Source organism: Neodiprion fabricii, chromosome 3, assembly GCF_021155785.1.
Source record: "Neodiprion fabricii isolate iyNeoFabr1 chromosome 3, iyNeoFabr1.1, whole genome shotgun sequence".
NCBI lineage: Eukaryota > Metazoa > Arthropoda > Insecta > Hymenoptera > Diprionidae > Neodiprion > Neodiprion fabricii.
The window spans coordinates 20,217,079-20,235,847 of NC_060241.1; the positions used below are offsets into that span (position 1 = coordinate 20,217,079).

At 38.1% G+C, this 18,769-nt stretch overlaps 2 protein-coding genes across 2 annotated transcripts; one reads left to right on the forward strand and one right to left on the reverse strand.

Annotated features, from left to right (window-relative positions):
• Positions 1 to 9,639: 9,639 nt before the first annotated feature.
• On the forward strand, positions 9,640 to 14,036 carry LOC124179004. The gene is made up of 3 exons (XM_046562918.1): positions 9,640 to 9,659; positions 9,909 to 10,243; positions 11,114 to 14,036. The coding sequence occupies exons 2-3, from the start codon at positions 9,928 to 9,930 to the stop codon at positions 11,476 to 11,478; spliced, it is 681 nt and encodes a 226-aa protein (XP_046418874.1). The 5' UTR covers positions 9,640 to 9,659; positions 9,909 to 9,927; the 3' UTR covers positions 11,479 to 14,036.
• A 1,437-nt stretch (positions 14,037 to 15,473) lies between these two features.
• Positions 15,474 to 18,542, reverse strand: LOC124178998 (golgin-84). The gene is made up of 7 exons (XM_046562913.1): positions 18,110 to 18,542; positions 17,550 to 18,007; positions 17,011 to 17,461; positions 16,658 to 16,862; positions 16,329 to 16,568; positions 16,020 to 16,253; positions 15,474 to 15,922 (listed from the first exon to the last, which is right to left on the reverse strand). Exons 1-7 carry the CDS (start codon positions 18,253 to 18,255, stop codon positions 15,863 to 15,865), a joined length of 1,794 nt encoding a protein of 597 aa, XP_046418869.1. The 5' UTR covers positions 18,256 to 18,542; the 3' UTR covers positions 15,474 to 15,862.
• Between the last annotated feature and the right edge of the window lie 227 nt (positions 18,543 to 18,769).

The window sequence follows — 18,769 nt, forward strand, 5'->3', positions numbered from 1 at the left end:
TTCGATTTTTCAGACCTTTCGAATCGATCTTGGTACAATAAAATGAAGATCGCCCGTACTTATAAAAATTCACCCTACAGTGGCGTTGACTGAAGATAAGTAAAGACGTTCATCTCTGGGCTATACTATTTCCTCCGGCTGGATGGGGGTCCGAATGCGTTCGGGGGAATTCTATTGCTTATGGGTCCTACAATGTCAATTTGAGTCGGTATAACAGAATACTGCAATTTCTCCCCTTACCCCGCAAAGTCTGTAAGGCTAACTGCATTACGTTTTCTATCAAAATTCAAACGCGATGCTCGTGGCAGGCATCCGCAACCTAGACGCGGAGGTCACCCGACTTTACGGAACAAGGTGAAGTCGTTCCTGATCGGCTGGCATGTGGGAACAGCGGGTACCCAACGTATTGCGCGTACGTAGATACGTACGTAGTTTAGTCATTGGAATCGCGCGCTATCGCCACGTGTGGCCCACATTTCCCGATACTCCCTCCACCGCCGCTCAACCATGCAGCCGCAGGTCCGGCGTCTTATCCGGCGTATTATCGCGCACGTAGGGTATACGTTATATACGTTACGCGAATACACACGACTTGGTTAACCGGGACGCACGTGTCGCGCGTACGCACGCACACACTCGCGCATGTAAAATTTTTTCGAATTAATTCGCGATGATAAACTCCACCACGTTCCGAAGCTCCCGAGTTTAATCAATATTTACATTATCGCGCAATGGCTTCCCCCATCTCAAACAACGTAATCTGCACTTGTACGTACATGCGATTTAGTTCGCAATTAGTAGTACAATGGAGTGTGTTGATAGATGATGACTAATTGTATTATACGTTATATGCATCGAATCAGTTATAGTTTATTATTTCACTCGAGGCTGATGTTGTTATACGGTATCGTAACGAAACGATTTGTGTACGGCTATTTTTCAACTTTGGCATGAGCCATTGATACTAAGATGCTCAGTTTTCGAGGTATTAATATATTTGGCTATATTCATACGGTGGAAAGAAAAAAATAGTTAGGTCCAAGATAATGTTTATTCCCATACTCTGAAGCAGGTAATTTATCGATACAAAAAATAAAAAATAATAAAAAGCACTGGATTATTCCGATAAAAAAAATTCTATTTTAGATAAACTTTACTTGCTACAAGTAAATAACGACTTAAAATAATTGAATGTCTGTTAACGAGTATTGGATTTAAGACTCTCTTGGATTCAACTATTTATTTTCCAGTGTACCAATCACTGATTTACAGACGATTGTGAAGTCGCGAAATAACGATTATTGTTGAAAAACTTAATGTTCCTTGCATTTTTGTATCTGCTCCTTGATTGCAGAAGGTGATAATAACATTCCATGATTATTCCTATTAAAAAATGTGAACAACTACAAATTGAAAAGTTTTCTCCACGTAAGATTGAATTAATTGAAATCTGCTGGTACAAAAAAAATTTGTACAGCGTATTTCCTTCAACGGTCTCCTTATTAACACAACGCAAATGTTTGAGGACTGTAAATTTTAATTGAAACAGTTGAACACTTAATTATTTTCAAGCAATTTAACTTGTTGCAATCAAGTTGTGAGTTTCCAAAAAAATTATGGAGCCCATTGTATAAGTGTAAGAAACAAAAAACATGTGGGCAGTTCACACGTGGTAGAAGTGAAATCTTCAGAAACTAAACTGCGAGAGAATGAGGAGAATGCAGTATCAGGAGTGGAATAATTATTCGTTTCATCGATAGTAGTTTCGTCTCGTTACATGGAGTTACAAATCACTCCCGTAATGAAGAAGTTTTGACTTAAAAAAATTTCGCAAACAACGTTAAATGGAGAATTATAACACAGGTACTATAATACATAAATTTACGATGGATCGTTAAAAAAATATATATACATTACCATTAGTCAAAATCTATTTAACAGGATTGACAAAAGGTTTCACTGTATTGAAATCCAGAAGTAATTCGGTCGTTCGTAGAATATTTTTCGCAGAAAGATCCAGGTATAGCAGGATCAGTGGTTACCCCTATATCCTTGATCCTGTGCTCAGAGGTATCCAACCCACCCACCTACCAACCCACCTACCAATCTCGCGCTCCGGGCGACGTTTTAAGGGGCATCGAACTTGGAGCCACGTGCGCGCGATAGCCAGGACAAGGAAAGCGACGCGACGCGGTGAAACGGGACGCCGGCGTTAAAGCGTCGGCGTGCGGGGAACGAGACGGAGAGTTGTGTCAGTTATGGGAGGGGGTCTCACGTGGTTTTAACCCGCGAGATCCACGCAACTTCTTTCCAGAAACTCGGCTAACGCCTATAAAAGACGACCTTACGGTCGGGGTGATGAACGATTCGAATCGATTTTCGATCCATGATTGCAATTTTCACACCATTATTCCGGGTCCGTGTCGCGGATTCTCGCGTAAATTTGAATTTCACCGTCAGGAATCGATGGGCACGTTCTACTTGTGGGAACCTGGATACACTTATAAGAGTCGGAAATCAAGTTGTATGAAAGATAAAATAAACATTTACAGATAACTGGAATATTCTTTGGAATAACGCGGGAATTGATCTAGATAATTTAAGTTGTTGGAAATCATTTCGAATCACTTGGAATCACGTGATGATAGCATCAAAAAAATGATGTCGCGGACCAAATTGTTTCAATTCATTGTTATTTCTGTTGATTTCTATTTCAATATGTATTGTGTTTTCGTTGATTTTCATTCGTTTCCTATGACTTCTCAGCGTTCTATACAGACAATTTTCGGTCATCTGCTGTCATTTCCTGTAATTCTATTCAATCCGTAAATCATTGGAAATTGTCTAGAACTTCCACTTCCGGAACTCTCTTGGTATAAACTGAAAATCAATGAAAATCACATGATAGTATCGAAATCAATGTTTCATTTGATTTCAAAGTGAATGGCTCCTCGGTCGGAATGATTTATTCAATAATGACCGATTCGATAAATTTCATCGGAAAAATCGAATATACCTCAACTAATCGCCAACTAAAAAATGGGGTGCTTACTCCTTAACGAGCAACGAAATTACTCAATCGCGTTATACAAACGCACGTTTTTTTTTCACCGCGTATACAAAATCCTGAATGCGTGTTCCTATAAATATGTATACACACAGTTAAGCATAACGGGGAGAAATGGACCATTTCGCTAATTCTTTTTACAAAATTGAACATCTTTCTCCTTGAATTAGAGACGGTAATTCTATTTATAAAACTGGCGCGCGATTGAGTATCGTATTTTATGCTGTATCGTGATACATATTATTCGTGTATGTTTGTTTACGAAGGTATACGCGGATTCAAATAAGATTTGCCCGTTTACTTTTTCCTTCTTTCTTCTAAACAAATGCAGCGGTTCTTTGTCTTTTAATTCTAAAAATTCTATTTCTCTCTCTGTCTGTTTCAATTTCTTTATTATTTATGTTTCCCATCTTCCTTTCTCCCATGTATCATTAATCTCAATTCCACGTGATTAGTATATACAGTAACCCGCGCGATGTGAACGCGGCTTTGTGATCTGGGGATTCCAGACCTGTAATATTTACATAATGTAGTGTACAATTTATTTTTCGCTCGTCACGTTAGTTCCTGCATCACACGAAGAATAACCGTGTTGCATGTAAGGAGGTCCAGTAATTCTCTGTGAAATCAGCCGCTTCTCTGACACTGTGTTTAATATATACCTATATTAAAATTTCACTTATTACCGAAAGGAAAATATGTAGCGTAAAATAATATAATATAGAATAAGAAATAAAACCAATCTGACGAAATAAATCTGACTAATGTATTTATGTCTTTTCACCGGGGATCCGTGTTTCACGTCTCGGGTAAATTTTTTCAACTTTTTTTTTTTCTTTTATTTTTCTAGCTAATAAAAGTATATTTATAATGTATGAGAGAAGTTGAAACTCGTTAACGACAAACACGCGTCTCTAACGTGACTCCAATGAATATATATCTTTAATTATACATATGTGTATAAAACTATGTACCAATATATACAATTTTGTACACCCACGTGTAAATACACCTACCATAGGCATACCACTGCTTACTTTAACCGATAATTCTCATTCGCGGTCGATCGATACATATGCATTTTACCTCATGTATCCCCACAAAATTCTATGTATATTGTATACATAAGTACATTCTGGCACGTTGGCCTTTTGTACGCATTTCGACGTTACGCTCGCGAACGTAAAACCGACCTCGAAAGTACGTCCACGTACAGTATAATTTATTGTTAGGATAAATACACACGTATACGCTTTACATCATTGTTGGAGACGAATGGGAAATTCGAGAATTTTCCAATAGATTTTATCGCAGATAAATTCACCTACCGCATGAATTCTATTATACAATTTCTGCATTTTTTTTTCAATTCTTTTTTTTTTTATGTAAATAAGAATAGAAAATCAAAATTAAAATCCTATCAAATTTCTTGTTCATTATTGTAGAAAATCCATGTGTACCTTGTATATACACCTGTATTATACATCGAGAGTTTTTTCAATGAAATTTCATCACCGCAATGGCACGATGATAACAATCACCATCACGTGGCAAATAACGAGTATACAGAGGCTTCACGGAGATCGTGGAACAGCCTTAGTAGAAGCGAAAGGCTTCTCGTTGGTTTAAAACGGCCAATACGCCACGTGACTGGGTTTTACGTATAATGTATAGTATATATATATATATATATGGATGTACATAAATCGCCAACAAGTCGCGTGGCACAGGAGTGGAAAAAATCGTCTCGTCGAGGTAAAAGCAATTAGAGCGCCGACGTTCTCATTTGCTTCAAGGGTATATAATGTGTAACTCGGTTCGATATACGCGAATTCCACTCGCACGTCACTCGCACGTGTCAGCGGATCCACCATCAGCCTCGCTCGCTTTACGTTCACCGGGCGCGGGTCATCCTCAGTCATCCTCGCATATAACAGGAGTTCTCCGCTTCTAGCAGCCGAGCGGGAAGGGGCAAGAGTGGCGGGCGGCGGGGGGGGGGGGGGGGGGGGGGGAGGAGGAGGAGGCCACGTGTCGACATGGGCTCGTTTTTCTCGCGTTGCGCTTTCCCACTCCGTGGGCTTGGCAGCTAGTCGCTTTGACTGTTTGCGACCCGAGAGCCGCCTGTCGTAAAGGCACGTGTCAAGACCGGTTGGTGGCCGTTGCACTTTTTGCCCATGTTTATATTTATGGGGTTGTGCAATTCGAATCTGTTTACTGTAGACTTTAATTGTCTCCGTTTTTTCCAATTAATCGGGAAATGGAATGTACGATTAATCGATAAAGAGCCGATTGGTTGATCGGTCGATAGAAGGATTAATTTAAAAAATTAATCGAGGTATTTTTTTACAACGGCACGACGGAGAGGGGAGGAAAATATAACTGAAATCAATTTAGTCGATTTGTATGATTGCAACAAGGTTCCGACCGAATGGCTTTAGTGCGTTTATTTGATGCTAATAAAACTGTCAGTAGAAACAATTGAATTCTTTTCATCGCCGGTAAAAGTAACTCTATACAGATGTAGTGGATAGGTAAGTGTTATGAGTGTTTTGTCGGAATTTTCGAATCACTTGGCGATCAAATAAATTCTATATAAATTAATATGGTCTAGAAATTTTGGGAAGAAAATGGAAGCGGAGTAATTTTGAGAAATTGTGGGAAATAGCTATTGATTAATAAAAATTAACGGCTAGCTAAAACCCTGAAGTACAGGATAACCGGGAAATTCACAAAAAACACGTACGTAAGGAATATTCTTCCTATTTGACAATTTACCGAAAATTTGGCAAAGATCACATTACACAAAGTAAGTAAAAATGCAGATCAGACTTTATAAAAGAGCAATTTCACCAGAACTCCTATAGGTATCTATCTAGATATATATACCCTTCTGTCTCTTTATCTATTTCGGTTTCTCCTCATCTAGACGCGTACGATTTGAATAATTCAAAACCAACAGCGAATCGCATTTTTCATTGCTCCGCTTTGATTCCTGACGAGTTCATTTCCTTGTGTACATTGCAGTCATATACGGATAGATTGGAACATCTGCCTTGGTTTCGACACGCAGCGCAGATCTCTAATATAGTAAACAGCAAATATATATATATATATATATATATATATATTTATATATATATACAGTATGTACGTATCTATGTAGTATTTATTTTGATAGAATTTCACGTATACCGTAACATAGTTATACACCCTGAATTTCAATGTGTTACAATACGCGAAGTCTCTGCGTGACTAAATCAGCTGACTCACCATTGTCGGAGAATCTCATCCTATCTATGTATACATAATATGCATCGTATAAATATATCGTGTATATATTTACATTATTTTCAAATGGCTTGTGCCAGTCACAACAAACCTATCTATGATAACACAGATACATGTGCCTATGATGCTCCGTAAGTATTATACTTATTCGCAGATAAAGGTAATAATATCCCTGCAAGGAGTTTATGGGGTCCGTACGGACCCCGTTTACCTTTGAAAGTACGCTACTAAAATTGCACGCGGTGTTATCGGGCTCCATAATTTGATTAAAGTACCCAATTGTCGATGTTTAGCGGAAGAACATTTGAGGCCCAATCGGACCCTACGTGCTCTTTTACGTTAGTTCATTGTGACGCTATGTCGATTTCAGTTCTTTTGTTTCAGTCAGAAAGGTACACTTATCCCACTATTATGAAGTATACATTTGCTAAAGGTCGGGTGCAATGACCTTTTTGTCCTAGATCTGAGGTCAGGGGGTTTTGCGACACCTGTCCACGAGCCGTGTGTAACGTGCACAAAACATCGACGCGTCTTGTTTGCTTTGCTCGAGCGTAAGAAAAATACAACGTGGATTATTATTCGTTCGCATTTGATATATTTCGACAATCATTGAACGAACACATACCAATAATGATTGGAAAAAAAAACTCTTTTTACCGAATTATCCTCAACGTATCATATTTCCGAATCTACTGAAACTGACCACATTCGTATCATCAAATAAATATACTTTTTTTTTGTTTGTAAAAAGTCGTTCTTTCGCGTTTCTTTGCATTTTTCTTTGTTAAAAACAGTCTTTGAAAATTGACTTTCATATACCTACATCGTCTAGGGTTAAACATGTTACAGTCGGATAGGAAGACGATCGGTGTCGTTGATATAAAAAAAAAAAAAAACAAAGAAAAAAAATCAATTACACAGAATGTGACAAATTTATTGCGCATATTCTGAGAATATGAACCATAAAAATGGGAAACGATTTTGATCCTTCTCACGTTAGATGTGATGAAAATAACTATTACTGTAAAGTATTGTTGTAAAATGTTAATTTTGAGTGCTGCGATAACCGAATACCGATGTACCTAATTCCCGTATAGGTACTCGTCGTTGGCAGCATCCGCGCCGGATGTACGCAACCTCCCAAGATTTTACTGTAGAGAATTGATACATCGACGCGATTAAAGAACGGAAGTAACTTTTCCCGAGACTAAGCCACGAAACTTGGATCCCGGAAGATATAAGGAGGTCGGCCGGCCGTCCGCCTCCCGGTGCGATGTTCTGCACGTGTGCCCCCGCAGGGTTCAAGGCCGATACCAGGTTTCATCCCCTCCAGAGCTTCCTCGCTCCTTCTCTCTCTTTCTCTGTTGCCTGTTCGGGCCTCCTCTCCCCTCGCCGACCCTCGAAATCCCCCCGCATTTAACCCCCTTCCCCTAAACTCAACCCGGAAACTACCCTCGAGGTAATCGTTTATGAGTTCAGCAGCCCCTCGCATCCACGCGCGCGACAGTCACCCACTCCCTAACCATTTTCAACCTAGCATTCCGCGTTTATTTTCTCGTCGACGAGATATTCGAAAGAGATATTTGATATGTATTGTACTGTGCAAAGTATTGGGGATTAATCGATCCGTCTGTCTCGTTCGGAAGTCAGGAAGAGGGGCAAAATCGTTCGAAAAATCTTCAGCAATGACATTTGTGACAAGTAAAATTGACACGGTGGGAAGGGATTATTTTAGTCGTGTGATATTCGTTTCGTTCAATTAAATGCTACAATGAAATTCGGCCAATCCAATACTTACCTGATTCAACGAAATAATTTTTTCGGACGAAATCATGCTGACTATCAATTTATTCAAGATGACACGGTTCGAGTTCCTTGATATGATGTGAACTTTGTATCAAGAAAATTTGTGATTGAAATGGGTAAAAATTTGATTGAACGTATAGCTCTTTAAGAAATCTTAAATTATAGTACAGTTTTCACACGTAAATGTAATTGCTGATAAATATCTGGTGCACCATATTTACAGAAATCTCTTTTTATCCACTCTGGAGATGACTTTTTCTCTAATACTTTGAGGCAATGTATGGGGATGCATACGTTGAACAAAATACATCCGAAAACATTATAATCGGATGAAGAAGACCAGAGTCTAATCACTTTGAACATTCCAATTGTAAAACTTTTTCTCAAATCATTAACATCTTAGCTGGTGTTATCCAAATTTTCTCAGATTCATTTCAATTATACACTAAAAATGTTCACTGTCATTGTCGCACAAAAAGTTGCGGGAGGTTTTCTTATCGATTTTTTTTCCAATTGCCTCCGACCGATTCATTGTCACATTATAGCGGGTATACTAATGATACTGACGAATTGTTGCTTACGTTGGTCGAAAAAGATTGTAAAAAGGTATAAAACGGGTGCAACTGGACCTAATCGCGAAATTTTTGAATTATCAACCTCATCAGCAAGATCATATCACCGGCCAGGTTTTTCAATGCCGAAAACTATGTATTGCTTGCCCAATTTTGATGAAATTGATTTACTTACTTCATTCGCAGTGTTCTTATTAAATCGTCTGCAACAGATTTTTGTCAACAACTATGGTTTTCACAGTGCAGACATAACTTTCTCGTTTATAACTCGACGATCATTGTCAGTGATTGTAACTATAGTTTATTATTGAACTAGAAAGCTAAAGAAGAAATCCCCGTTATACGATTCTTATGAAATTTAGCTGCGAGGAAAACGAGCAGATCGTCATAATCGAATAACAAACCACACGATTGAACATTTGGCGTTGAAAAAGTGTACAAACACCACGATATCCGCAAGAGTTGTTAATAATTCCGTATTCTTAGTAAACGGTACATTGGTGCGATAAAATTTAATTCATAATAAATTTAAATTGCACCTTTGAACTTTCGTCTTACAACTTTCTGTATCAAAATTTTTTATTTTTTTGCCCATCACGTTAACCGCTATACCCATGCTCTTAAAGTGCACGAGTTACACGCTTATGTGGCTACTACAGTACGAATAATCGGTCACATGGAACGGCGTCGAGTTGCACTAGATAAAATACAAGGCGAAATCAATAACGATCGAGTCATCCGCGAAGCCTGTGCTCAACCGCACGCCTTGTTTGTGTTCAACCTGAGCTGCAACCGCGACCGTTACCATTGCTAACCATAAGAAAAATTCAACTGTCTAACGGTGTAGAAGAAAGTTCACCACGGGATTTGTGTTTTTTTTTTTCAATTTTTTTTATTTGACTCAAAATAAACGGCATATATACACGGTACATACAAAATATATACAGCAATTAGTTTAATTTTAGTTATCGATACGAAATAATTACATATTTGGTTCGAAACTCCAGTGTTGGTTTCTTCGTCGTACAAAATTGGATGAAATAAAAAAAACAATTTTATATTTAATAAGATAAAATTTGTATTTCATAATTCGACGATATTTCTCGGACATTATGCTATATAATTTTCGTTACAGCAAATTTATTCATCTATTACCGTTATTTTTTTCATTGCAGATATATCCATACATCGAGAATGGCGCCAACGATTTGTGTACCGGAATTATCAATGCACGATCAGAACGGTGCTGGCTCTTACATACGGCGTCGTCAACGCACTTTAAATAATGGGATCGTAAGGGAGCAACAACGGTTGGAAATAAAGCGGATTTTTAATCACCCCGAAAACAATCGACTCGGTTCGTTGTCTCCACCTCCGAGTCCGGTATGGGAACCGACATGCCCGACAAGTTCGTTTTATCCAACGAGAAGTTGTCTCGCATCGAACGCCAGGACGTCGTCCACAGATCACCTGACCGAACATTGGCGATCATTTTTTGCCCAGCGAGAAGGTCGGTACTCAGTATAACAACGATTCGTAAAAAAGAATTTAACTCTATGCATTTCAAAATCATTGTCTGCTGTGGTCAGTCATTACCGATAGAATAAAATGTCACTCTTAGTTTGTCTATTATCTACAAACCATACGCATCGTCGCGGCTCGTATAGTTCTACCCGCAAAGCTAAACACATGTCGCTGAAAAAATTGTTTTCTTACGCAACAATAATACCAGAACATGTTTTCTTGTCATTGATTTCCAAGTTGCAGGAATATACGTTTTCTGTCGTTATTCTCGTACGAACGAAAGTTTCTTGATATCTTTGTAGGAAAATGGGATGATAAATAATATTTAAACACGGTGAATTATATACATCTTATCTTCGGCTTTTATTTGAAATGTACGAGGAAGGACCGTTTTTATTTTTCTAATGATGCTAAGAGACTGAGGGTTGTTGGAGGGTCAAGGGTTTCAGGTTTCGACGTCTGGGTTGCAAAAGCATCTGTTCGTCTGTTGTGTTTGTATTGCCTCTCCGCTCCGGTACTCTCCACGTCATTTCATTTTTGAACCCATGATCTTAAGGGAACATAATTCTAGTTCACAAGTGATTCAATAATCCAATTTTTGGTTTAGCATTACATAAAAAATTGCGATTAGCCGATTAATCGTAAACTACCAATAATCCATTATGCAAATTGATAGTTGTTTCTAATAATCGATTAATTGTCTCTTTTAATAATTCTTTTTCTATTTGCTTAATCGATTCACCAATGTGCGCGATTATTCGCACAGCCCTGCAAGTAAAGAAGTTAAAGACTGACTATGGCGTACTTTTCGAATTCGAATTCTCTTCGTAGTATCTTACATAATTCTGCCTTTCAGGTCTGCTGGACATCGTCGCCCGGACCATGATTCTCGTTCGGCGCAACCACATGCTGCAGAAACGGGTGAACGCGCTGCGTTCCGAAACCCGGGAGTTCATCCGTTCGGTTATGAGCAACCCTGAGAACAGCAGCAGCAAACCAGAAAAACCTGAAGTTTCTCCGTGCCTCGATACCGCGGTGTCCTCAAACTTCGAAGTCTTTTTATCCAGACCTACACCTCCGCCCACTCCAGACTCGTCAACCGGATATTCCACCATGTCGGTACCGAGTGTGGACAACGATGGGAGCTCTGACTGTTCCTCGGACGATTATTACGAGGCCGCCCAAAAAGTTACCCAGGATCCCAAAGTTTCAAGCTCATAAGATAGATCCTGATCGTCGTTCTCCCGTTACATCGTCTAAACTAATTAACTCGCGTCTCTGATATCCCATGTAAAGGTCTCTGCAAGAGAAATCGCGCTGTGTACTCGGTCTCGCCGGCGAGTCGTGTAATTCAATATTATATCATATTATACTATACTACATTATATTATATTCGTAACGTTATATGACTCGAATTGAGGTGCGATCATAGTTAAGGTCATGAGGTCTCGTTATAACGAGAGTTCAACGGGTTTCGTGTTACACGCCTTTAAACTAGCCTCCAAAATTTTTGAACGCATGAACGTGTCGTACGTACAGGTATATATATATTTTTTTTCTTTGCAACTCATATATCTGCCACTTCGATATGTGGACACAAAAATGCCTCGAGAATGAATATATGCCTTGTGATTATATAGCGAAGACTAAGCGCGCCGGTTCAATTTGGAGGAATTTCATTATAGTTATTTTCTTTGCACCCATGTAACAATTATGAAACGATAATTACATGTTTTTATTTGAATATCAAAATCCAATTTGGCAACGTATTATGAAACTACTTGGCAACGAGAATTCGTCGACTACGATCAGATTCCAGCCAATGCAATACGTCTGTAAATTCAATATTAAAATCCAGTGAAAAACAAGTATACTACATAGACATACCATAAGCATATAAATATTATACATTTTACCGAAATACGCGCATCACAATTCCTACTAGTAAATACGTATAGCCATCTTCACAGATAACTTGATCCTACTTAGATGCCTACGTTCTCCATAGCTTTATTATACTTACACGGCTTTAGGATATAACGTATCGCACCGGAGATTGGCGAATAATAATTCATTAAAATCTATAGATTCTCGCAGGGGAAACGCGTTCGATTACATGACTCCGATAATAATAAAATAAATAAATATGATGAGTAATAGATTTTGTCGATGAATGATAATATCAATAACAATAATAATAATGATGATAATATCAGGTGCAAAAAGCAATGTAGGACTCGATAAACTTGATTGTATACATACATACATACTTACATATATACATTATAGATATAGTAGACATACACGTGTACTTTGTGATTGTGCGATAATCATACATATGTATAGTAGTACTTTAGGAGATAAGATCTATTTCTCATTGGCACTCAATCGAACATATGTGATATAAAAAATCGACTCAACTTTGTCGATTCATTTTACTATAATTAGTTAACTGTACAACACTTATCCGAGTTCCTGATTTACATCCTTTATTCGCGTCAGACAACCGTGATCTAGCAAGAATTTTATTGCCGTTGATTTTATAGCACGATCTATCGGTAGTTTTCGATTTATATTTATAACAGGATATGTGTCGTGATTATTTTTACAAAAAAATATCATGGAATGATGGGCTACTCGACTATGAGTTCAGATTGTTAGTGTTAGATGCATTGAGAAAGCACAGTAGAAATATTTTTTTCCAAATAGATTGATCGATAAGCAAAATCAAGGATAAATTATCGCGATATTTACGAATGACGCGTGATTAATAAGCTCAATTCTCAATTGTATACGTTGATGATATGTAATTTGTTCATTTGCGTGCCAATCTAGGCTCTCTGTGACTCAATGTTTAAATTCTAAAGTCTGTAAATTATTGTCAGTTACATACACTGCACTGATAAGTGCCTGTGTTGTGTATACTGCAGTGATGGGGTAGTGACAGTTTACACGCAGGTTATATAATATATGCATTAGGATATTAGGATTAGATTTAACATTATAAAACTATGTAGCTTCCAGCATATCAAGCCTTGGGGCTTACCATAATTAGCTTACAACTTATGGTCTAGACGTCTGTTTTCTAATATAAAAAATATAATACATACCTTAATACCTTATAATAAATTATATCTGAGTAAGAAAAGCCAAATCAAATTTGATCAATAACCAAAAACACCATGAAAGTGCGATCTTTCGAATTATATTGTTATTATTATTTTCATTATATCTTGGTGATCTCAATGTACTAAACAAAATGTCCTGATAAAGTTCATTGCAAAATACCCATTCGAAGAATGGAATGGGAAAAGAATTGATACAAAAAATGTTTCACTAACAATGCAATAAGTAAATAATTTAAAAGAGAAGAAAGGAAAAACAACAAAGTATACTGGTGTTGGATTAGCTTGCATGAGGTGTAATTACGCAATGTAGTAAAATGCTTATCAGCATTACCAATGTTTTTTCTTTCCAATCATAATAAATATATAATGTGAACAAGTGCAGGAGAAAATTAATTACGTTTGGCAGTAGTTTTAAAACGTAGTCATTAGCTGTATGAAGAATTCGATTGTTTATAATTTATTTATTTATTATCAATTAATTATTTATGGAGTGTACGATGCATCATGTACATCTTCTCGTTTATAACCTTGATAGTATTACCAATTTTACAATTATATAATTTAAATTTGTTTTTAGTTGTTATACAATACATACACCTTATACTTAAGACACTATATACCTACCAATTAAAAAAATATTTCATCAACGAATATCGTTGTTCTATTACCTCAGTGTCCTAGTATAGAAAATCTACAGTGTTTATTTACAACCTCCTTGAAGTAATAACTCCGAGGGATAAATCACCGTGTAAGTTTGGTGTATACGAGGCTGGAAATGTATCGGAGGTGCAAGGATGTACGAGATGTTATGCGATCTGTGGTGAGATTTAGTGAGATATGGGTGAGATGTGGATCAGATGTGCCGGATGTTGAAAGATATCGGAAGAATTCGGTAAATGTCGCAGAATGTGGAAGAGTTGGGAGGAGTGACACTGGAGGGTGTCGACACGGATTAATTACAGCGTGCACATTTGCAAGGCGCGTACGTTTTGACCACGCGATTGATTGCGCTAATTTGTCAATAAAAATGGCTGAAACTGCGAGCGATTTTTTCGACAGCATTGAAAGTGAATTTGAAATGACATTCCTTCGCACGTAAAAAAACAATTGACTCCACACGGTTTTGCGAATAATGTATTGCTAGGAAATATATCTGAAAGTGATGTATTTGAAATCGAGCGATTCGTTAAAAGTGAGTTGAAGAATGTTTCGCCAAAGGAAGAACTATCGGATTATCTTGGTGTATTCGTGAATAATCCTGAAAATTTCTTATTCTTTGGTGGTGAGAAAAAACTGTTATGGAAAATACCCACGTCTGATCACGCGGTCGATTCAACAAAATTCTTGTTCTATATTCTATTACCGTAACAATGAAACTGAGAGTAAAATATTTAATACTATAAAAAAATCGCGATTCTTGTTCATTGTTCTCTATTTATACGAAGTATTCCCTTATTTTATTATGTGCAATTAGGTACATATTAGATCCTGTTGTAATTGTAATTGTAATCGCATGTACGTTGATTTTAAATAGTACGGACACATTGGAATACAATCGAGAATACAATGTATCATTTATCGTATACCTGATACACATATGGCTTGTTTTCGAATACTAGATTGATTTTAGAGATTTTTTATCTAATTTTGGTACAACTCATACAAGTGACTGAGATCATGAAAACAGAAATTTCTCGAATAAATCTCCAGATTTGCTTAGGGGGGTTCACCATAGAAACAAATTATTCTTTCAGTGCTGCTTTCTTATGAAACTGTTGTTCATGATGAAAAAAATCCTCTGGAAATTTGAGCCTAATCGGACAAGATTTATAGGTCCCGCTTTTGAGTTTTCGTTTTGCTCAACTTTTGCAGGGAATTTGTTTGTCAACATTAACAATAGTTTTAAGAGGGAGCAACGCTGAAAAAAAAATTTCTTTAGATTGAACCACCTTAATACGGAATGTACAAGTTGAGGCTAATGAGGTTCGTTAGACAATACATGTACTGTGTCACAATCGGAATCAACTGTAAGCTTTCGTTGGAGATTAACACAGATGCCTGTAAGTTCTTCTCGGTTTTTTATTTTTGTAATGGTGCGCAAAAAAGACCATTTTTCTGAGAAACAGAAACGGCTCCCTAATCTACTTCCTTCTTTATTCGCTTTCTTTATTCACCAGGCACCGGCGCCCCTATAGATTTGGCGCCCCGGGGGATTGCCCGAACGCGCCCTACCCAAACGCCGGCACTGTGACAGTATGAGGAAATGTGGGGAAAAGTCGGGTGATGTTGAGAGATGTCGGAAGATGTTGGGAGATGTTGAGGAATGACGGGAGATTTTTAGAAAAAGAGATGTAGTGTACACATTTTCGCCCGGTGATTTACCCCTCGAATAACTCGATAACAGATTCCATTGTCTTGCCAGCCCGTTTTTGTCAGATTCCATCCTGAATGAAAACTTTGAGATTTGTAGCATGAAATCAATGTGCCTCAGGGGAATGTGAAAATAGGACCACAAGGACCCAGAAGTGTAAAAGAACCTGCAAGAAAAAATTTGGAAAACAATATCCAGACATGTTCCATCCAAGTCAAACGGTGTTGTCACGCAATCGTGGGGTAGCTTCAATGAATACTAACCATATAAACAAGCACCAGAATCCTTGCTAGTGGATAACGTCTCAGAAATACTCCTGTCCGAACGCTGACGGCATCCAGAGACGAATAAGCTCTTTTTACACGCCTGGCAACGCCGGTATCGAAAGGTGTCTCTAGCAAAAATGATGGTACTTGTGCTTTGGCGTCGTCTGTGTCATTAATGTGGTCATAAGGTATATTTTTCCTCAGATTTCCAATGACATCTCTGTGCTGGTGCTGGTATAGAACGGAATAAGTTTTGAATAGTCATAGCACTACTCATCGAATACTTGTGGCTATTGAGATGATTACCTCAATTTTTTCAAGCTGCAAGCGCAGAGCGTTTCTTTCCGTGGTCAGGCTTTCTAGCGCTTGTTGCTTTAGGACAAGGGTCTGCGTCAGTGTGGATAATCTTGATTCAACTTCGCTGCTGGGTGTTAAAGCAGCTGAAAGTTGCGACCTAAGTCTCGAAATTTCTGTCTCTTGCTTTTGTAACTTCGAAGCTAGAGCACTGCGCTGACGAGATACTTCCTCCTGGAGGGACCTGAGTTCCTGAAAATCGTTTTCCCATGAAAATAATAAAATCATTTAGATATCCACAGGGTTTTACATATATTCGTTACTCATTGCTTATAACGTACCTCGGCATGATGCCGTGAATCCTCTTCGATGGCCAGGCGTCGATTTCTTTCTAACGCAAGTGTCTCCTGAATTTGTACCGCTGCCATGGCAGTGTCTTGTCTACTTTGCTCCAATTTAGTATCTGCATTTACCAATTCTTCCCGTGCTATTCGTAGCTGGTCACACAACTGTTGATTTTCTTCCCTCAAAGCTTCACGCTCTTGCCTGTAAAGGTAGGGGAGAGTTAAAGAATTATTGATTACAATCTCTGTCACAAAATACAAAGAAAATCGAGACTGATGTAATTATTCAAGCATTCTATCCAATCATACGACTCATATGGTATTAAATTTTTCAAAACATTAGTCTTTACCTGATTTGGTCCAATTCCATAAGAGTCACATCATCTAATCCAGTGGTAGCATTTCCTCTGAGCTCTGCAATCAGTTTTTCTTTTTCCTGTAGTGTCTTTAGTGCTCTAGCTCTGTGCTGTTCCAACTCGGATCTAGTCGAAGATAACTCTAATCTATTTCTCTCCAACACCGATTGAGATTCGGTCAATTGTTTAGCAATCTCCGCCCGTTTATTTTCTGAGCAGATTAATTTCTCTTTCAGAAAATGAATTTCTTTCTGATGATCGGTTTGCTGTTTGTCGAGCTGTTCATCCTTTTCCTCCAAATTTCTCTGTGCAGATTTTAAATCCTTTCGCAAATCCGAATCTTTGGAAGATTTAACAAGAGTCTCATTCTCCAATTTTTGGCTGTTAAACTTGTGCTCAAACTCTCGTTGAAGAATTCCCAATCTGTGACGTATTTCGTTGCACTCTGTGCGCAACGAGGGTACAGAAAAAAAATATATTCGAACTTGTTCGACAACAGAAATCAATTGAACAGATGAATTTCTTACACTCACCACTTTCAGAAGAATGAGCCCTGTGCGTAATCAGATTTAGCTCATGGTTTAAGGCTTCAATTTCATTTCTTAAAATTATATTTTGAGTTTCCAAATCAAGATGATTATTTTCTGTGTTGACCAAATCGTTTTCAGGCACATCAACAGAGGCATGAGAAAGAACCGGGCTGATCTGGCCACTCCTTATCGACATTTCAGATATCGAATCAGTGTTGTCAGTTGGAGGTTCAACACAGATTGACAGGGGCGTTGCTGGAGCCGTAACATGGTCGGTAATTATAGCTTTGGTTGGCGTTGTAGTAGGTGTATTTAAAAACGTGATCAGCTCTTCATCTCGAGAAACTTTTGATTTTAAAGGTGTTAAAGTCCTCAGATTTGGCGTCGAGCGTACTTGAGGTACAGTTGAATGTAGCGGAGATGTTGGAGAAGACGAGAGTGCAGGTTTATTCGGTGAACCGCTAAAAGAAACATTCCATGACACCATTTTTCTGTGAGTAATGATCACGTCAATAGGATAAAATTGTGATTCAACAAATATAAAGTGTTTTTAGATGGCTTACGAATGAGGGGGAACCCATGTCACCTCCGTCAATAGAGAGTGAGACTCTGATTCTTGTTTTTCCTTGCTCAACACTGCTGCAGTATTCTGATCAATTTTGTTAAGGAGATTTTCCGCTTTTCCTGCAAGTCCTGAGAGCCAGGCCATACTCAATTATGTGATATTAATCCAATCGTTGCAAATTTTTATACCAATCTTTGAACGATTGAACTGTCAAGTTTGATGATCTTGCGGGCACCTCACTGGGACCTTCGCAGGTTAGATAAGATTAGGTAGTTATTTTTCACACATATTTCCATATGATTTGACATGGCATGACACGATTGACATGAGTGACACTAATTTCGTCTATTCCTTTTTCCCGTGTGCTGCCGAGCCAATTGAATGCGGTCGTTTTAGACGTAACGTTATGTCCGCGAATTGGCCACTCGCCCGCCGTAGTCATGGCTGTAGTGACGTCATTAGATCGTCGAGAAATTGTCGAAAAGGTCGAGAATAAAATTCAGCCGGCGCGTAATTCAAATATGCTACACAGCGAAAGATGATTGAAAATGCGATATTCGCGATGCAATGCGTTCCCTCTGTCTATGAGGACTATTGCAATCAACTTCAAGTACTATTCACTGCACAGTTATATATAATATATACATACCTATGTATG

Bases quoted from the DNA above. Each gene is read 5' to 3' on its own strand.
- LOC124179004 (XM_046562918.1), top strand. From the start codon at position 9,928: ATGGCGCCAACGATTTGTGTACCGGAATTATCAATGCACGATCAGAAC. The intron at 10,244-11,113 runs GTCGGTACTCAG...TCTGCCTTTCAG, and splicing joins ATTTTTTGCCCAGCGAGAAG to GTCTGCTGGACATCGTCGCC.
- LOC124178998 (XM_046562913.1), bottom strand. From the start codon at position 18,255: ATGGCCTGGCTCTCAGGACTTGCAGGAAAAGCGGAAAATCTCCTTAAC. The intron at 18,008-18,109 runs GTAAGCCATCTA...TGTTTCTTTTAG, and splicing joins ACATGGGTTCCCCCTCATTC to CGGTTCACCGAATAAACCTG. The intron at 16,569-16,657 runs GTACGTTATAAG...AACGATTTTCAG, and splicing joins ATTCACGGCATCATGCCGAG to GAACTCAGGTCCCTCCAGGA.